This window comes from Exophiala spinifera, assembly GCF_000836115.1.
Source record: "Exophiala spinifera strain CBS 89968 unplaced genomic scaffold supercont1.3, whole genome shotgun sequence".
NCBI lineage: Eukaryota > Fungi > Ascomycota > Eurotiomycetes > Chaetothyriales > Herpotrichiellaceae > Exophiala > Exophiala spinifera.
In genome coordinates this window covers 776,150-798,263 of record NW_015622515.1, presented here as the reverse complement: position 1 = coordinate 798,263, position 22,114 = coordinate 776,150, and the positions used below count along the sequence as shown (strand labels likewise).

Sequence of the window (22,114 nt, the reverse complement as noted above, 5' to 3'; positions counted from 1 at the left end):
TATGGGAAACGAATCTTCGAGCGAAAGCGAAGAAGCACCTCAGTCACACAAAGTCTAACCAACCATCTGACCCCGGCCTCATCACATCCAGATCAAATTGCACTTGAAAATCGTCAAAATCGTCCAAAGAGAACTCCGGAGCTGGGTATGTGCTCCCACTTTCCACCATCGTATGATTCATAGGATCCAGGTCCCGCGCCGAAGTCAAATCCTGGGGTGCAACATCAAGTGGCTGTTGGGCCTCTGCCATGCTGGAAAAGCTGTGATCTTGCGTCTGTGACCGGTTGGGGTCAGACACTTCAGCCACAGGGCTCTCAGTCGCGAGCACGTCCATTATACAGTTGTTCAGAGCTTGACCATTATGAGTTAAGTGCAAAGACAGCTGTAAGGATAACGGATAGCCTGTGGGCCGGGTGGATGTAGCCTTGGTTACCATGTCGTTGATGGCGTTAAACTCTTGGAGAAGGGCCTCTGCAGGGAGATTTCCCCTGTTACTCATGTCTTGAAGGGTGTTCTTTGTGATGGCAAGGAAAGAGTCATCAACGCTGCTGGAAAATACGCCGTTGGCCAGGGTGAGTGTTAGCCCGCATGTAATAGTCGCCTCGAGATCATCGAAATTGTATGTCTCTGCCATCCTCAGTTAGGGTTGAAGACGATCAGGGCCGACATACCAAGAAGGCCTTGCTCGTGCAGGGCTTGAAGGATGTTAAGGCTGTATGCCGCAGCTTTCACGCAGGATTTTAATATTTTGAACTTGGTTCCTGAACCAACTGTCATCCTAGGGCCGGATACTGTGGAAAAGGTTGTAGAGACGACGTCGAGGAGGAATTGTTTGGTCGCATGGAGGATGGCCTTAGCAAATCAGAACTTGTTCAGCAATCACATTTGATTAGAGCCATACTCGGTAGTATGCAAGATGTAACGTAGCTATCGGTCGTGAAATCGTGGAGAAATCTTGCCCTTCGCAGAGACGATGCGAACTGCTCAGGAGCTCTCCCTGTTTCTGTGCTGCCTCCAATTGTATCAAAGTCTTGGTCATAAGCGCATCAGTTGTACATGTTTCCTTCGAATCCGTATTCAGAACTGGGTAGTGTCAAACCAAAAGTACTTGTGGGATTGTAGTTTGTCCTTACCGCTCGTCACCCTTGTCATTAATTCGGCGATGCAGACGTGTCTGTGTAAGACAGATCCGTCGGCGTCGTCATCGACGTCCCCTACCAGTGAGGTGGTCTTGGTGTGTTCGGAGTAAAGGAACTCGGATTCGGCGCCTATCGTGAGGGCCTGCTTCTGTTCCAGCAGGCAGATAGTCCACCAGATTTTCCGAACTGTGGCGGGGCCGAGCGCACTGCTTCCTACGCCGGTACGAGCATCCTTCGACAGTCCAATTGAGCGGGCCAAACTGGCTGCTTGACCAATCTAAAGACAGTCAGAAAGCCCATGAACTCTCAGGCAAACTCACATAAAGATAAGCTGCATGGTGCATGTCAGCTGCTTGTGAGTAGATAGACAAAAGCAGAAGTGTTTCAATTATTGATATTGGGTCCTCGCTGGCGGTAGCAATGTTCGGCAGCGCACTGGTAGCTCCTTGGAACTGGTGAATGCCTGGCGGGCCAAGGGTACTCGCCCCTTTCTCTAGGAAGAGCTTGCCTAACGCTAGAATGGCTAGAATTTCTGCATGAAACGCGCTTGAGGTCGTTCCTAACAATGCCAGGTCAGTTCTGTCGAGTCGCTGTTGAAATTCGAGAAGGTTAAAACAGTAATGACTGGTATTGAGGCGAAAGTCGCACACGTGAGCCAGGTGGTTGATGTAAGACTTCGATGGGAGGCTGGCCGTTTCAAAATGGGGAGCCGGTGCGGTCTGGCGTGAGGCCTGGTAGGTCTTGTCGTGTGAGTCCTGGACGTATTGCACTCCTTGATGAGCGCCAGGGAGCAAAGCGCCTCTCGCAGCGCGACAGAATGCCCACGTAGACACGGTTGTCCTGAACTCTCGGTCAAGTCAACAACAGGAAATATGGCAGGAGTGGGAATCCCATACCCCCTCGTGAAAGATCTGGTTCTGGGTGCTGGAAGTCAACAGCGGCAAGCGGTAAAGCATTAACCGCCGTTTGAGGAGGATCAGCCTGGGAAGAAGCATGAGACCAGGAACGCTGATGAAAACTGGCGTCACCATGGCATGACGCGCTGCGCTGTTCCGCTCTGGCGTTGGTTGCGGGCTGAGGCGATTCGCGCACCACATAGCGCTGATGGCTGTCGTGGATTTGTGACGCCTGCCTTTGAAGCTCCTGTAAGTGTCTTTAAAGAATTGTCAATAGCTTTCTATGACAGGCTATCGGTGTTGACCTTTCAGAGATGACCACTCGCCGAGACGGCTCGTCAAAAATACAGGACTGTCCGCGACGCTTGCAGTTGGCGCAAGGCTGAGTACCCGAGCATTTCACCTTGCGCTGTCTACACCTCCGGCAGCTGCGATTGTTGGCGTCTACCATTTTTCAGTTGGGTTGATACATACGCATTTAGGACTCTTTGGCTGGAGTTCGCATCCACATTGGATCGAGGTTCCGACATCGCTTCCTCCGGGCATGGTGACTGCCAGCATAGACAGCCTAGGAGCAGGACCGAGATTCCAGTGTCACCCCGGTGCGTCGAATCGTTTGTATCAATTAGTGCAGAGGACTAAAACCGCTTGGATTTGCAGAAATAAAGCGTGGTGTTGCAGACCCCTACAAAGCCATTGCAGGAAAGCGGTAAACTCGGCTAGCCTTCCCCGTCAGGAATACTCTCTACAACGGGAAGATATTCATGACATGGCCGTCACAATCGACACTTTTAGCGTTGGAAGGGTCGGTAGGGATAGGATAGATGAATCAATGCTATTGAGGAGAATGGACTAGACATGGCCTGCGGTGACTCATGTCTGCGCTCACTATTCAATGATTCGTGGGTTCTCTTGTACCCACCGGGTCACATGGCGACGGCAATAAGTTTATCTGCATTCAAAGAGGCGTTCAGTCTGACAACCCTGAGCAGCGTGGGTTCCTCGTCTCGGGTATCCTAGCATGACAATATCATGAGCGCCTTCCAGATTTGTGGGCAGCAGCAGGTCGTCGAATCTTTGCAGCCTCCACCACGTCAACAGATCGGGGGATGGATGGGCTCCGAGCTGTTGCGTTGTCGTTGGGATAAGCAGGACGTGCATCTCCGCAACACCGGGAAGGAGTAACACACAGAGTCACCTCATCCTGTATATGTTGCTTAGACCAGGATACAGGAACGTGCTGAGTTTGCCCCCTAGAAGGTCCAGAGCGGAAGGACGACATCCCAGAGGGCGTTCGACTGGAGGTCGACATCGTTCGTAGGGAACCGCTGATCTTTCTGAATGGATCGGACAGTCGGTGTCGGAACAACACCTTTAATGCTGGTAATGATGCAATAATAATAGCGAGATGTGCTTCGATATCAGTGAGAGCCTAAGAATAGTTAGCCACACCGTAGACCAAGGATCGATGCACTCACCAGAAGCGGCCAGCCTAGCCAGGACACATCATGAGTATGTAGACCCATTTGGTAATTCTTTGTTACGGGAATGAAGACTAAAAGTCGAGCTATTCCAATTCCTGCTGTCAAGAGGCCAGCTGAAAACAAGGCGTAGAAGCTGAAGCGTTGTCTGCGCGTCATCTGCAGGGTTCGAGCGAGCATCATTGGTAAAACTGACGAGTAAATATCGGACGTGATCGAGGCAGCTGCGCTGAGAATGAACGGGATATGCTCGTTGCCGCAGGCGTGTTTCTTGGTGTATAATGGATTGTATGATTTCCAGTAGGACTCGGGGGGCCGGCAAATGAAAAAGAGTTCAAGTAACAAGCCAAGTGTATAGAGTACGGTGAAGGCAATGGCGGCCCAAGCTAGATACAAGAACCAAAATCCCGGTAAACCTGAAGTGATTCTCCTATAAAAAAGGAGAATCGAGATCTTTGTGGAGGCGTTGCCGAGGAGGAAGAAGAACTCGATGAGCCACGCAGCGAGTCTGAGATTAGGTAGTGATTCGGGTCTGATGTCCCATATGTGCCTGTCCCAACCCCAAGTTGTCATGGCTTTGATCTCAGCAAAGGTCATGCCGAGGGATAAAAACTAATAATTAGCTATCAGGAGGAGAAAGGAGCACGAAGTTCATACCCAGCCTGCTACAAGGAAAGCATCATCCAGTCCAAAGCATTTCGTCAAAAATCGTCGAGAATACACTCGGAGTAGGACAACAAGTGTTGAGATACCCATGGTCACGAGGAATAGCGATGGCGAGCCTCTCGTGGACGGGTTGATATAATTTGAGGCTGGCCATTCTGCTGGTCTGGATGGAGGGGGCATATCTGGCAATCGCAGCTTGTAGCGATCGAAACCAGATCCAGTAAGGTAACGATTTCGAGTCGAAGGTGAGCCTGGCAAAGGTCAGTTGAAACGTTCCAGTGCTCTTATGCTCATATGGCGGAACCCCAAGATGTGAGTTCCGCCCAACAGATCATTGACAGAGGACGAAGATGTAATCATGACGGTATAACCTACCTGAAAGTGAGCGCCCACCAACCTAGAGAGGCTTCACAGTCGTTAAAAGTGATGGGCTAAAGTGATTTGAGCAGTCGATCTGCATTTCATGCCTGTTTTTGAGATCCACAAGTAGAAACAAAGTCTTGCTTCACGTCGGTTGACCACTCGGTTGACCACTCAGGCTGCATCGATCCGAGGCACTCGGTGACATTCGCCACACCTCGTTGTGGTACGTAGCTGCTGCTGTCATCCAAATGGTATGAGTTTTCCATGAGTGTTAATCAATCCAACAGAAGCTATACTTGCCCATCGAATCCAAAACCATGCTGAAGTAGTGCGGATGTCATGATGCAGGGTCCCGCAACTTACTCAAGCTGGTCGAACCTCGCGTTGGCCATGTCGTCGAGGCTCTTCTTGATGAAATTTCATCCTGGATGTCAGAATGGTTGCGTCCAAACTGATACTGAATACTGCTTAGTAGATGAATGTGGAGAGTATGCAAGATCTGGTCGTCGTGCAAGATCATGACGGTCGACAAAGCAACATCAAAAGCGACCGCGAAAGAGCTCGCTAAAGTCCTTCTTTCACGGTCGGTTAGCCTATGACAGCCAAAATTTGACCAACGTCACATATGCCAGACAGTACTGCGTTGATCCAGACCGGAGCCGTTAAGTAGCAGCAAGAGACCCGTCAACTGCCCATATGAGTTGCGGAAACCAGGATTGACGTAAAGCTAACAAGTTTGGTGCCACAAACAAATGCGATAGCCTTCTGTGGAGGGAGGGAGAATTCATCTGAAGAGAAGCCGGATACTCCTGGAAATACAGGCATCGGTGACACATCTGCTGTCAGCTCATGCAACAGACACCGCTTGAAATCGTCACCCGGAAACCTCTGCGGAAAAGACCGTCACGGTGAAATTAAGGCCACTGTGAAAGTACGACACAATACACTGGGTTAGTATATGCAACAAAAACACCTTCACACAGATCAAACACGTCGATCATATCTCTCAGCATTCAAATGCGATGAACGCGTAGATCGTGAATCGCACTCAGAATATGCTGTGACAGAAATCAGCATATGCGACTGTATGCGCCGCCGGAGCTATTTTGGTAGAGCATTCAAACTATGGCGAATATTTCTGGCGTTGCTTTGACGTGTCTTCGGTCAATTTAGGTAGCAGCAACGACGCCAATCTCGATGAGCTAAGAGACGTCGCCTTTTCTTCGTTCATTGGATGGTAGTGAAGCGCCTTCTGTGTGTCTTGTGGCAGTGTCCATCTCTGCTCTCTTTGAGCAAGCTTCAACCCACTGCAGATCTCCAGTGTAAGCGCTGTCGGGCTGAGTTCGACTAGGATATTGGCCCCCTCGGAAACGTGACACCAACTAGCATCACTTGCACGACTTCTCAGGCATAATGTGCAATTCAGGCGTACCAGCTCGAACGCGCCAGCCTGTTGTACAGCATTCGTCCAGCCAATTGCTTTCGAGAAGCGGTAAGAGGGTGATGAGGCTGAGCCATTCACAGTGGTCTGGATGTTCTCTTAACATGCTGCTTCGAAACATGGCCTGTCTCAGAACAAAAGAACGTCAACACCACCTCATTCAAATATTCATCAGCTATCGTGAAGCCGCAGAGAAAATGCAATCCTGATGGTAAGTCCTGTGTGGAGCTGAATTGCCCTGCTGCTAGGTCGCCCTTGCACCAGAGCGCCGACTGCTATATCTCCCTGACTGGCATCCTGCGCTGTGCAGTTCTTCGCAAAAGCTGTTGAAAATTGGGTCCGAAACATGTCTCTTCAGAATAACTATGGAGTTCGTGGCTATGAAGGTGCATCTTGGACAAGCCTATCTACAGACAAACCCCTCCTGTATTCTCAAGAACAGCTCCTCCCGCAAGAGAAAAGACGATTTATCCATTGGAGAGCACCCACAGTTATGATAGTCTCATTTGCTATCGGGGTGCTGGGCGCCATTCTTCATCACGTTCTCTACTTCACTTTCAACAACCGAATCGTCAGCTTCGATCATGAACAACAAATCATATCAACATCTGGGCTGGCTTTGGCTTTCATTGTCAAAGTATCCTTGGCGGCTTCATCAGCCACTGCGTTCACACAATGCCTGTGGCGCTCATTGAGGTCCAGCGGTGTGAAGATCCGTGCGGTAGATTCGATGTTTGACGTTCTCACCAATCCTTTTGAGTTCTTGTATGTGAAGGTCTGGGTCCGGCACCCTTTACTGACCCTTACAGCGGCTACAACATGGTGAGGGCTACTCTTTGACAGGGCGGACTTTTGTGGACAGACGGCTTATTGACCTTCCAGGCTGATTCCGCTATCCGCCATCTTCACACCTTCCACATTGACAGTGCGGCCTCTGATGCACGAGAGCACAGAAGTTGTACAAGTCCCCCAGCGGCAGAACAATGACTCACAGCTCTCTATGCTGACCACTAATGATGGCTCGTCCTGGATATACTTTGGGACGTCAACAACCTTCCTCAAAGTAGCGAATCTGAACATCCAGCAAGGCGGCGTCCTCCCAGTATCATTAGAGTTGGGGTCACAAAACCTCTCCTACACTCTCGACTTTTACGGACCTGCTCTTCAATGTGTTGAGCCTGACAGTACTACTACCGCCACCCTTCGCGATGGCCTTTATGATTACATGAACCAGACAGGAAATATGATATACTGGGCGGGATTCGTGCCTCAAAGCGATTTCGGGCCGAGCACAATCAATGCCACATTTTTCGAGGCCCTCATCGATGGCAAGGGACAATACAATTTTTCGACGCCAAACCTTGGCCTGGAAGCACCCAGCAACGGTCCAGCAAAGGCATTTCATATGATGTACTCCTCGGATAATATGACTGCCATACCAGCTGGAAATTGGCACTACGACGTGGCCGAATGTACCTTACACAATGCATCATATAACTCACATTTTGAGCTCAGTAGCAATGGGCAACAGGTCATTACTGCGAGTCGGCAAGTCCTCAAAGGTATCGAGGGTGTGCAGTATCTCCCGACCAAGTACACAGTTGACGAAGCAGCCGAACGATTCAATGCCCAAGCTTTCATGCAAGCATTTGGATACTATGCAAGCGGAACCACAACAATCAAGATCAACGGCAACAACTTTACCCCGGGGAGTTCTGTTCAAGTCAACCCAGTCTTGGGTGCAGCTATCTCTGGGGCCATGTATTCCGACCCTGCTTTTACCACGACCTGGAGCCAATTTACCGGCGCACTGGAAAGTCTGTTCCAAAACTTCACGCTAAGTTACCGCTACAGCAATATGCAATTGTGAGTACTCCTGCTACTTGGTTCAAATTTGCTGACATCTGTCCAAGCGGGTATCTCGAGCAGAACTACAGCTCTCATGTAGCTACTCAAGCAACGCTCAGACAATCGCTCAACACTTTCACCTATGCGCCTCGAGCTCTTTTCATATCATATGCCGTCGCCATAGGCCTATCTGCAATCTGTCTTGGGGTGGGCGTTCATGCCATACACGTCAATCGACTCTCTTACGCGAACAGTTTCTCCACCATCCTGCGTGTGACGAGAGACAAAGCATTTGATGCTCTTGTTGAGAACGGAGAAGCCGCTTCTGGTGCAGACCCTTTGCCAAAACATGTTGCGAATGTCACAGTCACATATTTCAACCAGATTGATGCCCAGGACGGAAGGGGAGCAGCAGGCATGCATGTTCTGTCATAATGATTCTACGCGACAGAATCGGTCCTTCGCAGAATAAGCGAGTGTTGTGGCCTGTCGGTAGTTCATTGTGGGACTTGAAGGCTGAACAGTGAACACATCCCGCAAAGTAGTGAAGCCCATCTTTAGCACTAACCAAATCGCCTATCGCGACGGTTAATCAACACAAAAGGTCCGCATGGTCAAAAACCGTCCCACGACACTGCCGACCGTTTCTCCAATGACGGTCCTTGGAAGTGCTTTAGAGAGGGTTCAGCCCCAGAAGGTCCCTGGAGACATTTTGTGGGGTACCCGGAAAGTTCTCCGCTAGAATAGGGCTCAGAAGATATCGATGAGAACCAGACAAACAAGGAGCATTAGCACTATGACATGTGACTATTAGTCCCACGAGAATTAGTAATTTGTCCACGGTGCTCAGGCAAGATGGATGGGTGGGATGAAATGGTTGCTTGTCATATGTGTCAATGGATATCTCGTTGTTTCTCATCGCAGGGTCACTTATTGTACTCCGATTTTGGCTTCGGTGCCAGTATCTGATCTATGGTCAGTGGGAACGCAAAAGGCCAAGGTGGTTTTTAAGATCGAGATAGACATCTCCCAAACTCCACCACGTCGAAGAGGAGACTCGAAAGTATTCGGAGTCGATAATTCGAATTCAGCTACGGAATTTCGACTCAGTCACGAATCAACAATGTTGGCCAACGTCACAGTCCTTGCGATCGTCGCATTTGGGTTTGCCCTGGTATGGCTGGCAAGCAAATTAGCAAACCGTAAGAAACTCGGGCTTCCTCCTGGACCACCACGTTTGCCTATTATTGGAAATCTCCATCAAGCACCACTGGAATATCCCTGGCGCACCTACCAAGAATTGGGGAGGCAGTACGGCCCAATCTTCAGCCTGCAATACGGTTTGAGCACCATCATCATGTTGAGTAACCATGAAACGGCTCATGATCTCCTCGACAAACGGAGCAACATCTACAGCTCCCGGCCTCATAGTGTGATGGGCGGCGACTGCGTCAGCAAAGGCCTCCGAACACTTCTCATGCCGTACGGTCAACGCTGGCGAAACCACCAGCGCCTACAGGCCTCGTTCCTGAACATCCGAGTTTCCCAGAGCTATCGCGTCCTTCAAGACCTTGAAAGCAAGCAACTCATGTTTGAACTCCTCGATCCCGACGCAGACTTCTCGGACCGCTTTCACCGGTACTCGTCGAGTCTGATTTTCGCGTTGGCGTATGGCCGACGACTGACGCGAGGCAATGAGCCCGAAATCAAAGCCATCGACCTGGTCATGGAGAACTTCCTGTATGCCGCACGAGTAGGGACTTGGATCGTCGATTCGCTCCCGGTTCTCAATTACCTGCCCAAATTCCTCGCCCCCTGGAAGAAACTGGGCGATCAGCTACACGAATTCGAGGCGAAGTTATACGTAGACAACTTGAAGCAAGGCCAGCAAGCTAGGTCCTGGAATTGGTCGAAACTTGTTTTGGGCATGAAAGAAGGACAAGCCATGTCGCCAAAAGAACTCGCGTATGATGTCGGGATCATATACGAAGCGGGCAGCGACACGACCACCATGGCCCTGGAAGTCTTCACGCTTGCTATGCTGCTGTGCCCCGAGGCAATGAGGAAAGGACAAGCCGAGGTCGACGCACTCTGTGGCGATGATCGCATGCCCTGTTTCGAGGACAAGGACCAACTACCGTACATCGGCGCCATCCTGAAGGAGACACTGCGCTGGCGGCCTGTGTCTGCCGGGGGTATTCCACATGCCGTCACTCAGGATGACGAATACATGGGCTACCGCATCCCCGCTGGTGCTACGGTGATTGGAAATCATTGGGCCATCCACCTCGACGAGAACGTATACGAGGAACCCCTCGAGTTCAAGCCGGATCGATGGATCGAGAATTCCGATCTGCCTCTGGCGCCATTCGGGTTCGGAAGGAGGATCTGCACGGGACAGCATATTGCGAAGAACAGTCTCTTCATCAACATTGCAAGGATCTTATGGACGTTTGATATCGCGTATAGGTACAGGGAGGTCAATGGAAAGAAGGAGAGGATCGAAGTCGATCCGTACGCGTTTACTCAGGGCTTCAATTCGAGACCCCAAAAGTTCGAGGCGAGCTTTCAGGTGAGGAAATCAAGAAGGGCAGACCTGGTGAAGCAGGCTTGGCTGGAGACAGAAAAAGACACGGATACGATCATGGAGCAGATCCAATCGGGATACTTGAAAAAGAAGTCGTAGTTATGTGATACTTCACGATACACATCGACGAGCACCTGAATCTATGCACGAGCCACACTGTGAACTAATTAGACAGAGAGAGGTACTGCATATCTCTACCTGAGGTACAGAAGTGATCCCCAAAATGTCCCATTCTCTGAGCATCAGGCGTGTTTTTTGTTGCCGAAGTTTGTCCGTCGATGACTTATTATTCCACACTCCATAGTCGAGACTTGTTTTGATATCGTCATGTAAGATCCAATCAATCTTCCTTTCCCAGTACCGTCGCCCGCCAGACGTGTGTTCAATATCACACCATCTGTCTATCTTGCCCCTGCTACACGAAGAGTCTGCCACTTCTCTATCCAGCTTCTCTACCAGGGAAACAAAAACGCAGCTTGCAAACCAGACATACGAGCAACCCTTTGTCCAAAAATGTCTACACCCAAAAGCCACTTCGGCCCATCTCCAGACTTTTTATCAAACCATCGAGTACGCCGTTTTTTTCTCTTAGCACCCCTCCCTCAACCTCATCCCCGTTCTCAAAGCCCAAAAGTTAGGTCGATTTACGAAAGTGACCGACAACGCTGACCCTTTACCCAAAACCAAGTCTGCGAACCCAGCCAGCCGCACGATCTTGGTGACCGGAGCGACGGCCGGCATCGGCTTAGCTATAACGCGTCACCTGCTCTCCTTGAGCGCGCAGCACCTGCTGATCCTGACGGGACGCAAGAAGGATGTCCTCGAGGACTTTGCAGGCAAGAATCCAGACCGTGTCATCACCAGCCCGGGAGACATGTCGGACCTTGGCTACGTCAAGTCCATCCTGGCCGGCATCGACCTGGACGGGCGTCTAGACGGCCTCATTCTGAACCACGGCACGTTCGGCTCTTCCTTGAGAATCAAGGATATCTCGGCCGAAGACTGGGAGAGTACCTTTCGAATCAACGTTTCCAGTTGCGTGGAATTGGTGAGTTTCCTGGCGGCCCCCCCTCCCTCACGGTAGTCTCTCTTTGGGTTGGCACACGGTCCCACGGTCATGCAGTCGGTCATCAGAACGCACACGAGACAGCCAGTCGGACAGCTAACTGTTAGCGTACGTACTTGGGGAACGCGATACTGATTAATCGACGCCTAGATCAAAGACGCACTGCCCCTTCTCCGACCTGCCAAGGGTCGAGTTGTCTTTACATCCTCGGGCGCCGCTTCAAATGCGTATGCGTCCTGGGGTGCTTACGGCGCGTCTAAGGCGGCCATCAACCATCTCACCATGACGCTCCGGACCGAAGAGCCTGAAGTCACGACGGTATCGATACGGCCTGGAGTAGTGGATACTGCTATGCAGGTTGACATCCGGGAGAAGTTTCTCAAGAACATGGACGAGAAGGACCAGAAGAAATTTAGTACTGCGAAGAAAGATGGCATCCTGTTGCCACCTGAGAAACCCGGGCGAGTGATTGCGGAACTGGCAGTCCGAGCGGAGAAGGACTTGTCAGGACAATTCTTGAGGTGAGTTTGTGGATTACTGGCGTATAACATGAACGATAAATTTCAAGGCTGACGATGTGTAAAGCTGGGATGATCCCAAGTTGGCGGATTACAGGGTAGACTGAGCATTGATTCTACAGGAAAGCAAGGCCCTTCGGCCTGACGAGCATTTGGTGAGGGAAGTAAATAATGTATTTTTATATACCACGGCTGGCGACAAGCGAGAACGGCAAGGTGAAAATGGAGGCAGGAAACGATATCTGCTCCGGTTCCAGTCAGCAAAGGATCTTCAATGCTGGTCCAGGAATGAAATGCCAAATGACAAGAACTCAGGCGAAAGATGAAAAATGAATACACAGCTTGAAGCATTAGATCCAAAAGACCTTCATACTTAGCATGGAAGAGTGAATGTGTTCATCATAGAAGAAGCTGACAGCAGGAAGTAGACTTACAGAACCAAAACATGAAGCTTGGGAGCAATGAAGAATCTACGCAAGGGAGCAGTCAGAGACATGTTGAGATTTGTGACACTTGAGATATGAACAGGCGAAGCTGAGTTCAGGTAATCGAACCAGTTGATTCGTCATTATAGATCCGAATTTGATAGTACTTGAGATGTTTTGCTCATCATGTTGCAGGATACCGGGAGGAAGAGTGACTAGTGGACATACCAAAGAACGTCCTGATGCACACACATTAGCTTCATCCTTGCATACGGTAAAGGTGCAGCTGAAGGAGGATTGAGTGAACTGAAATCAGAAAGTCCAGAGTTTGGGTTTGGACAGGTAATCACCACAGACCTCGAAAGAGATCGTAAGATAGGGGCGACACAGATATTCATCATGTTGAGGAGGGAGCGAAGGAGGACAGGGAATACTCACATGAAAGACAGAAGTGTTATGGGACCAACTGTAAGTTGTTCAACACAGCACAAGCACAGATCACTTGAAGTCCAACTTCGGGACGGACAGCAGACCTCCAAATGAGTTCTTAGGAGCTGTCACATCACCACTGCTATGCCGCAGCAGGAGTAAAATATCATCATGGGAGTGGTCACCACTTTGATTGTTCTGAGCAGCGGCCGTTTGTGCTGGACGATTCAGAAGATGAAAGTCGATGGGATTCAGATGAAGACGAACAAAGGTCAGAAAAAAAGAATCTGTTGAATCTCAAAACAAAACAGCGCCAAGCTTAGCTAAAACGGCTCGCGACTCGCCCCGTTTCGGGACAATGGCGATGCCGCCCTGTGCTCACGTGACTTGCCAGCGATGGGGACCGAGAAGTCGCTCGCGCGACCTTTTGTCCCTGATTATTACTCTGGTGTATCTTCCTCGAGATGGCAAGCATCAATCTATAATACATACACGTGTATATGTTTATATTTATATGATTCCCGGACAGTTGTCGCCTGGGGTTATTTCAACCCTTTAACCTCCTTTGGAGGTCTCAGAAACATTCAGACCTCTTCGACTGGCTTCCGCAGGTTAGATATTTCGATGAGACATTTCAGCCCTGACAGTACTTGAGTCGGGTGCTTACCAAGATGGATAGCTACAGCGTCGGCCGGTAAGTAGGTAAGTAGACGCTTTACCCTGAAACATGTTCATCTCCCGAAACATGGGGGACTATTTACGGCACCCGAAAGGGCCAGTACGTTGTTTATCGCCAAAGACTCTGCGGACCCTGAGCTGCGTGGGGCTCAATACCTATATACATGCTTCCATCTTGCTCCACAAAGGTTCTGATCAACACCGAGTAAAAGCAGACGATATCGGAACAGGGGAGGTAATATGGAATCCAAGCTGCAAGAGCGAGAGTGCGATGCCTACCTTCGAGTGGTAGTATTATTTGGGCGTCCCCATGACTGTCCTGCCAACCTTCGGTGGCACGAGACACTCTGTCACGAACAGTTTTCAGCTGGAGTTGATCAGCTGCGTTCCTCCACTCACGTAAGTCAGAATGCAATCGCCCACGACCAGAAGGCGAAGATGCAGGACGTGGCTTTAACTAGGTGACTGGGCAAACGTGGACATAGGTTGATTGAAACTCTCGCCTGGCATGGGTGGGGTCTAACTTAGTCTGCTAGAACCATTTCTTCCGGGGACTCCCTGCAACGGCGCGGAATGCCATTGGCTCTCTTCCGCTCACCTTCCAGATGAGCACGGTAGCCTATTCTTTTCTTTTTAGCTACACTCATCTGTGACCTGGATGGCGAGTACTTGTAAGAGGACCCCTGGCCTCAACGGGGCTGTTTCAGCCTTCCTCAACGAGAACTTCTGCATAGCTGATCATGAATTTCATAGCTGCCGTAGGGGTAGGGTTGTTAGGTTGGCTTCTGTCCGATGACCGACGGGATCCAACATCCCTGTATAACGTTTCCAAAGAGGCATTTCACAACTTCAAGCAATCCCGAGTTCTCGCGAGCACTGGGTTCGACTCCTCCTTGTCCTACGCGCCATTGTGGAGGGACGATTTGAATTTGCCCTCGTTTCAGTACACCCCAATCAGCGACCCGCGCGAAATCCGGCTCATCAAAGTTACATGCGAGGGCAATGACCGCCATTTTCGATCCGATTTCGTTCATGTGAACGTGGACACACCTTCACACGCCTATGTGGCAATTTCCTACACTTGGGATGATCCACAACCGGTATCAACAATCCCTTGTGGGAGTTCTCAGCATTTGCATCTGACACAATCCGTCTCGAATATCCTCCAAAACCTGCTGGAACCTGGCGAAACGATTCTGTTATGGATTGACGCTCTCTGCATTGATCAAAAAAACGTTTCCGAGCGCGAAAGTCAGGTGGGTCTTATGAGAGACATCTATCGCAATGCCGTACAGGTAGCCATCATGCTAGGAGAACCCATTGAAGAAACGGCCACGGCCATGGATTTTATGGTGCCTCTCCGCGCCGCCATGGAGAATATCCAACAACGGGGCCAATTGTTGTCCCTAGAAAGAGTCGTCAGCGAGACTGGTGTTGATTATCCAAGTGCCCAATGGACGGCGCTGCGACGCTTTCTGCAGCATCGCTGGTTTACCAGGATATGGGTTGTCCAGGAATATGCAGTTGGCTCTGATCCGATCTTCATCGGCCCCAATCGCGCTGTTAAGTCCAGCGATCTGGTGGCGGTTCTAGAACTCCTGACTCGCAATGCTCTGTTTTTGCTGGTAGGAGCTGAGCATACACGTCCGAATCAAGGTCATCGCAGCCCAGCCGGTTTCGTTGACTTTCCCTATGTCGAGTTTGTTCGCGAGCTGACGCAAAAGGGATTGAAGCAGGGGAAGCTGATACCGTCTCTTGAATTCCTCCTTCCTATGTTCCGCACCCGTGATGCCACCGACAAGAGGGATAAAATCATTGCTTTACTCGGGATTGCCGAGGACGGCGATGACGAAGCCCTTCGGCCGAACTACCGTATTCCCGTCGAAGACGTCTACCTGCAATTTGCAGGCCACCTGCTCTCACGAGCAGATACAACTTATATGCTTCATCATGCCGGCATTGGCGATACAAGAGCACTTTCCACTCTTCCGTCATGGGTCCCAGACTGGAGCACGGTCTACCGATTCGGAATATACGGAACCCCGTCTGCCTATATGGAGTATAGAACTGGAACATACACCCTCCCTCGGATAACATATCAGAATGGCTCCAAAACAATTAAACTCTCCGGCATCGTCGTCGATTCCATTGATGTCATTTCACGTGTCAGTCAGTTCGCAGCCTTCAGCGGCAGCATGAAAGATGACGAGATTCACTTGTACGCAGAACAAATCCTTCCGTGGGTCAAAGACACGCAAGGAGCCCTTCTGACACTCTCCACCATCTCTGATCGTGGCGCCTGGAAATCTGTCCCATATCCCGCCACAAACCAAACTCTCTATGATGCCTACTGTGAGACATTGATCGGTAACAAAACGCTTTTCGATCCTCGTGTGGTTGACTCCACCAAACTCTGCCGACTATTTGAGAAATGGATGACGATCCTCCCTCGCCATCTCCAACGCGACTCAACCCTCGACTACGAAGAGCTTAAAGACGTCGAACATTTCGATAAAATCTTCACACAAGCTACGGCGGAGAAACGCTTCTTCACCACGCGCTCTGGATTGATTGGTCTGAGCAGCCCCGGAATCCAGCCAAAAGATCTTGTAGTAGCGTTTGCCGGTGGCGCGGCACCCTTCATCATCCGAAAAAATAACGCCAACAACCGCTACATTCTAGTGAAAGAGGCCTATATCCATGGGTTGATGAAGGGCAGAGGAGTTGATATGGACAATCTGACAGAGATCGAACTCGAGTGACCGTAGCGTGGTGGTATCCTTCGACTTAAAAACGAGGTGGTGACATTTGAGGAAATGCACACCTGTAAACCTTGCAATACCTATGCAAACAACGGAGAGAAGAGGCATGTATTAAAGGATGGCCACAGCCTGAGCGATGGAAGAGAGAAGGTTTCCCAAATCATGTGAACAACAAGACTGGCCGCTGTTACAGGCGAAGTGCCGACGCGCTCAGACCTATATTTCATGTACACGACCAACACGACGTCGAGTATGACAACCTTTTATAACTTACACCTCCTGTCTAACATAGATACTCACAGGCTCAAAGGCCTCAAGGTGGCCAGGAAACTCGATCTCTTCGTACCGACTTTGAATCATCTTAGACAAACGAGGTGAGTTAGGATCCGTTCTATGGCTCATTAGTATGGTTAATTGATACGAATAAAAACTAAGAGGATCTCACGTCAATGACTTTTCAAGCTCGTTTTCAAAGAACCTGATTTTATCCCAAATCATCATGGCTGGTAGCGCAATTTCCGCTATGACCTGTCTCACCGGTACATCGGGGCAGAACGAAAGAACTACCGTTGAATCGTCGACCTCTAGGAAGCCTTGGGGATTATTGAGGACCGTGATTCCAGATCGCTCTAAGACCTCTCTGTCGATGTCGGTATAGAATGGGTCCTGTGCATAACATTTGATGTCGTTGACCGATTCATGTCGTTTACTCAAGATGTCTCGCAGGGTTAAAATTAACGCGTGTTGGAAAGCTGACCTCGTTCGCCCACGGAATTCGTCATGGAGAGCCATTTCTCCACATGCAAAGGCAACGATCTTCCTAATATTTGGTAGAGTCTTCGTCGAAAGAACTGACTCTAACTGTCTCCGTTCCTTACTAGCTTCCCACTTTTGCGTGTTGGAAAGGAAAAATTCTTCGACTTCGTCTCGCGATCGATTAGGGGTGGTACGTGCGAGTTCCTTCGTCGTTCAATTGCGCTTGTGTAAATGATGCCAGGTCCATAGGCTGCAGAACGAAAGGCGAGGGATGAAGCCGAAGTCATGAGATATAAGACCTTGGATAGAAAGATAGTAGATAAATGGAGCTCCTCTGGAGATATGATTAGCTGTTCCTTCTTATGAAAGGAACCCGTTTGTTTTGCTGTGGATATCAAGTAACGCTACATAACGTAGTCCCATTCTGGGTTACCAGTATCGAGCACGTTTCCAGTCTCTACATCGATTTCAACGACCTGCCCGTCGAGTCCTCTGACTGAGACTTTGCGGCACTCGGTATTAGCAAGCTGTCGGGCAACGTCCCGAATAATTTCTTTGCTGAAGAGGGGCTCGCCAGCATGGTACGTTGAGAGAATGCGGGAAGAGACCTCAGCTGCCTCGCCGGTCGTTTCATCTGAACTCAGTTGGGAGTCTCGTAGGGAGCGTTCTCGATCACCACAGTAAATGTAGGATACCATATCCCGGAATCCGATAGCGGCGAGCTGATGAATGAATCCCTAGTTAACGACGAGAGCGATATTCTTCACCCCACCTTGTCTGCTTGTGGATGTCGCCGCGAAGAGGAGAATTAATTGACTAACGAGAAGTAAAGGACCGACCTTGCGCTATATAATTATATAGTACATAAGTGCATGTCAGTGCCCATTGTACTATGGTTACGAGTAGAAGCAGTCGGAAACAAGTATACCCGGCCCCGATGCCAAAATCACGCCCTCATCTCCTCTCGGCTCCGCCGTAGCGGTCGCAAAAGGATTTTTATCGCTAGGATCATGTCTTCTTCTCCTGAGAAGGATCAAAATCTTTCAGGACTCCGTCCGCAGGACGAACACCTGCCAGATAATCCATTGGAGGTACAAATTCAACAAAGCCAATATTGGGACTCGAGACGTTATATCCAAGAACCTTCTGAGCCTCTGGAGCCCAGGAGAGCACCTGCTCGGGCGAGTTTGCAAGGTATATGTTCTCCTCCTGTCGCAGATACCCCCTGACAAAAAACAGTCCGTGGACGGTTCTTTTCACGTTCGTGGTGTTGTTCGCGCCTCCTGCGTGGTATAAACCGCCCAACATGATCCAGCAATCGCCCACGTCCATTTCGGCGTAGGCAATCGATTCCTCCTCAATCAGGGGTGGTTCCCGGTCCGACGGCCACAGGTGACTGCCTGGAATCGCTAGAGTGGCTCCGTTTTCCTTTGTCGTCAAGACTCCCGGCACCATAAAGGCCATCTCGACGTCGGTGCCGAACCGGTAGCCCGTCTCGGTTTGATCGGGATGGTCTACATGGTAGTTTTTGTCGTCCCGGTGTAGTCGCTGCGCCTTGCCTCCGGGGCCAATCTCCAGCGTCACGGCAATGGTACACTGTGCCTCGCTCGTGTACGTGTGCTTGGTCTGTCCGTAGTAATTGACCGTCGTCTTGTCGACAAACGCGGCTGTGCAGGCGCGCACCAGAGGGTCGACGAGCCATTTCTCTCGCACCGTCTTGCTGCGTCCAGCCAGGTTGGCGCAACGCCGGGTCTCAGGTGGGAACAAGTCGCCCTCCCATGGCACATCGGCGTCCAGGTACGGCCTGCTCTCTTCATTCACCATGTCCACCGTGGCTGCATCGGTGAAGTTCTTGACGATGCAGCAGCCATTCTTTGCAATGGCGTCGATGATACCCTGGAAGTCGGAGCGATCGATCTTTTCCACCTTGTACGTGGGCGTTGGAGAGATTGAACCCATGATCGGCCGGATTCTGCGTCTTTGTCGACGTCAACGTCAACGTGATGATTGAGTCCTATACACTCAGTCTCTATATGCTGTCCTTCGGTGTCAAGCCTTATGCGGATTCCGCTGCCATCTCAAAAGGATGGACATCGCCGCAGATGACGGCCCCACATACCCACGGAATCGACTGCATATCAAGAACTCACTCTTTCACAGATAAGACCCGACTTTCTCTAGGAACCATGGAATGAGGTCTAGATTACAATAAAGTTCAGTGCCCCGCCCTGCCAGTTCAATGTTCTCAGGGCCATGTCGCTTCTTATCAGGGAGCATTTCGATCTCGGCATCCACTTACCTTTTTGTTCTATCTTCAAGGCTCTCTTTGTCAGGGTGTGTTCCTCGGTCCTCGTGCCTGGCCTTCATTAATGTGTGAAAAATCGTTCGTCATCCGATCAGAGCGAGGCGAGACAAAAGTGACCCAGGTGACCATTCTATGCGCGATCAGCTACATGTTCCGGTGCGCATATGCTGCGGACACATGCGTGTCTGGTGTGCCGAGCCAGAAAAGTGCGTTGCGACCGCGTCACTGATGTTCTACCACGATGCTCGACATGCGTCAAGCTGGATCGGGAATGTGTTGCTCCAACGTGGACCCCTGAGATCACCTGGCCCTCGGATACCTCTGCTCACACTGGGGGTGATCATGTGCGTGGTGTAGATTCCTCGGCTCGTAGATTACATCTTTACTCAGGCAAGTTTACCTCCGTCTGGCCCTGTCTTTCGTCGTCCACGATGTGCTTACCTTTTTGTCGTCAACAGAAGAGCAGCGTACCGAGCAAATAGCGCTCATCTTAGCTGCAACGCGTCACAGGTCGCTCGATGAGCTGTTGAGCCAACTAGACGATGACATCGAGCTCAGCCACGGTGACGAGACATTATGTGTCGGACCCTTTGGTGTTTTGCGAGTGGTGTCTTATCAGGACCACAACAACACTCAAGCCACACACGACGGCAAGGAAGGTTCTGCGAGCGCGGAATGGGACGATTTTATGCTAGGAGACTTCCCTGTGGACAAGTCCTTATCGGGACTCGAAGTTGGGTTTCTGGATAGTCCCAACGATGCGCAGGATATGTACGGCAACGACACCGGCAGGGATCTGTCATTCCTCTCGCCACTCCTGGGAGATAGTGCCGTCAGCTTCTTCATGAGTCCGATGCAGTCGTACGTTCCAAACGAAGCAGACCTGCAGCTCCTCGACCTTCGCCGCACCCCGACGCCCCGGATCCAACGCTACTTGTCGGTGGACTACGCCCCTGACCTAATGGATGTCGACGTGCCCACCATACGGCTCCTGCTTGCCCGCTATGAGGAGAGAATGATTCCCACCTTTGCACCTGTTCAGGCACAAGGAAAGTCGGCGTGGGAGCGAGTTCATATTCCCAAGGTGAATGAGACATTAGGCGAGATCCTGGTCAAAGGTAACTCGACAGACGTCAAGTGTGCACTGCTATTTGCCGTTCTTAGCGCAGCATCCTATCACTTGGATGCTGTTGGAGGCGGGCCACCGCACCACACCATGAAGTCGTGGAGAGACATGGCGAGTATTTTCCGACAACGAGCCAAAACGCGACTGTTGGCGTCACTGAGGAGTGCATCACTTCTCGCAAGGAGCCGGAGCGCCTATGAGGAGATGCTACTTGCAATTCTCAGTATGGTGACAGTCTGCGTATGTTAAACTCATTCAGTGATAGTCGTCGATCGAATCAGCTTACCAGGAACAAATATAGGTTGTGAGTGGTGATATGGTCGAATCCCACGCCTATATCCACAACGTCGAACAATTCATCGAGTCTCGTCGCTCCCCTCACTTTCTCAAATACACCAGTACCCGGATGCTGCACAGTATCTTTCTCTACCTCTGGACTCTACAGGCCGGAGTGCGGGAATTTGGTAATCCAGGTCGTCCGCAGGACTTGGTCGCCCAGAATCAAAATCTCAACCGTCGGGACCCAACCGCCCAGTCCGATGTCTGGAGGCAGTTGATCCCAGTGGTGGACGAAACTGATCAAAACGACGACGAAGAAAACTCTCCGATCAACAGCAACAGCAGAAGCAGAAGCAGCAGCAGCGGCAGCCAAAGCACGGTGACGGTATTCGAACAAGTCTACTCCGTTTCCGAACCCCTGTTCCGGCTGATCGGGCGAGTCAAATCGTTTGCCTGTGCTGAGGGGACTCGCGACGACGGCACGATCGATAGCTCGCTTAACGACCCCAAAAAGGTCGCCGAAATCGAAAACGCGATATGTAGCTGGAGAAACGACATTGCCCCGGCCGACGCGGGGGACGTGCATGGTACCAATGGGGGAGGCAATGTCAGATATCACTTCCAGAACGCCATTCACTCGGCCCTGCTGGTATACTTTTACAAATGCGTCCGGGGCATAGACACGTACGCGGTGCAACCTCACGTCGAGAAGACCCTCTCGCATTTGCAGCTGTACACAGAGGCCAAGCGAAGGTCCAGCGATCAGTCTTCGAGCATCTGCTGGCCCGGCTTCGTCGCTGCCTGTGAGGCCTTGGATCAGGACATACGGCACAGGTTCGCGCACTGGTTTCTCGACGAGACCGCTCGAACCGGGATACGCATGTTTGCGACCGCAGGGACAGCGGTCAAGAGGGTATGGCACGCCCGCGATCGATCCAACAATCGAAACCTGCCGTGGTCCAAGATCCTGCAGAGCGACAACATCCTCGACCAGCTTGTGCTCAGCTGAGGCACTTCACTTTCTGAAAAGTTCGGGTAGGAGGTTTCGAATCCCACTGCTTAGAGCTGTCGACTTCCTTGTCCGCGCAGACCGGCACATAATGAGAAGGGATGACCAGTGACTACTCCCTACGTTGCAAATTCTGCGCAGATCGACCCAGAAGTTTTTGGTTTCAAAGCAAGTTAAGAAGCGGGCACGTGCTGGCGTTGATTCTGGTTTGGTGACGGACCCCTCGGATAGTATCTGCATCTGCACTTTCCTTGAGATATTATGACCACGAATGTAGTTATTAGACACAACAAACAAGATCTATACATCCAACCTTTGAATTATTCGACACTAATACCAA

The 22,114-nt window shown here is 50.7% G+C and overlaps 9 protein-coding genes across 9 annotated transcripts; 5 read left to right on the top strand and 4 right to left on the bottom strand.

Moving 5' to 3' along the window:
• Positions 1-43: 43 nt before the first annotated feature.
• On the bottom strand, positions 44-4,113 carry PV08_04031 (uncharacterized protein; the record flags this gene model as incomplete). Its single annotated transcript, XM_016378380.1, has 8 exons — positions 44-627; positions 672-852; positions 902-1,083; positions 1,134-1,416; positions 1,460-1,986; positions 2,036-2,282; positions 3,234-3,467; positions 3,514-4,113. 8 exons carry the CDS (start codon positions 4,111-4,113, stop codon positions 44-46), a joined length of 2,838 nt encoding a protein of 945 aa, XP_016237057.1.
• Positions 4,114-6,332: 2,219 nt separating this feature from the next.
• On the top strand, positions 6,333-8,269 carry PV08_04030 (uncharacterized protein; the record flags this gene model as incomplete). Its single annotated transcript, XM_016378379.1, has 3 exons — positions 6,333-6,808; positions 6,869-7,852; positions 7,900-8,269. 3 exons carry the CDS (start codon positions 6,333-6,335, stop codon positions 8,267-8,269), a joined length of 1,830 nt encoding a protein of 609 aa, XP_016237056.1.
• Positions 8,270-8,957: 688 nt separating this feature from the next.
• On the top strand, positions 8,958-10,520 carry PV08_04029 (uncharacterized protein; the record flags this gene model as incomplete). Its single annotated transcript, XM_016378378.1, has 1 exon — positions 8,958-10,520. One exon carries the CDS (start codon positions 8,958-8,960, stop codon positions 10,518-10,520), a length of 1,563 nt encoding a protein of 520 aa, XP_016237055.1.
• A 414-nt stretch (positions 10,521-10,934) lies between these two features.
• Positions 10,935-12,012, top strand: PV08_04028 (uncharacterized protein; the record flags this gene model as incomplete). The annotated part of the gene is made up of 3 exons (XM_016378377.1): positions 10,935-10,991; positions 11,110-11,469; positions 11,638-12,012. 3 exons carry the CDS (start codon positions 10,935-10,937, stop codon positions 12,010-12,012), a joined length of 792 nt encoding a protein of 263 aa, XP_016237054.1.
• A 2,265-nt stretch (positions 12,013-14,277) lies between these two features.
• Positions 14,278-16,299, top strand: PV08_04027 (uncharacterized protein; the record flags this gene model as incomplete). Its single annotated transcript, XM_016378376.1, has 1 exon — positions 14,278-16,299. One exon carries the CDS (start codon positions 14,278-14,280, stop codon positions 16,297-16,299), a length of 2,022 nt encoding a protein of 673 aa, XP_016237053.1.
• A 270-nt stretch (positions 16,300-16,569) lies between these two features.
• Positions 16,570-17,091, bottom strand: PV08_04026 (uncharacterized protein; the record flags this gene model as incomplete). Its single annotated transcript, XM_016378375.1, has 2 exons — positions 16,570-16,690; positions 16,745-17,091. The coding sequence occupies 2 exons, from the start codon at positions 17,089-17,091 to the stop codon at positions 16,570-16,572; spliced, it is 468 nt and encodes a 155-aa protein (XP_016237052.1).
• Positions 17,092-17,459: 368 nt separating this feature from the next.
• On the bottom strand, positions 17,460-17,753 carry PV08_04025 (uncharacterized protein; the record flags this gene model as incomplete). Its single annotated transcript, XM_016378374.1, has 1 exon — positions 17,460-17,753. One exon carries the CDS (start codon positions 17,751-17,753, stop codon positions 17,460-17,462), a length of 294 nt encoding a protein of 97 aa, XP_016237051.1.
• Positions 17,754-18,063: 310 nt separating this feature from the next.
• PV08_04024 (uncharacterized protein) lies at positions 18,064-19,014 on the bottom strand (the record flags this gene model as incomplete). Its single annotated transcript, XM_016378373.1, has 1 exon — positions 18,064-19,014. One exon carries the CDS (start codon positions 19,012-19,014, stop codon positions 18,064-18,066), a length of 951 nt encoding a protein of 316 aa, XP_016237050.1.
• Positions 19,015-19,537: 523 nt separating this feature from the next.
• Positions 19,538-21,774, top strand: PV08_04023 (uncharacterized protein; the record flags this gene model as incomplete). Its single annotated transcript, XM_016378372.1, has 3 exons — positions 19,538-19,704; positions 19,751-20,726; positions 20,788-21,774. 3 exons carry the CDS (start codon positions 19,538-19,540, stop codon positions 21,772-21,774), a joined length of 2,130 nt encoding a protein of 709 aa, XP_016237049.1.
• Positions 21,775-22,114: the final 340 nt, after the last annotated feature.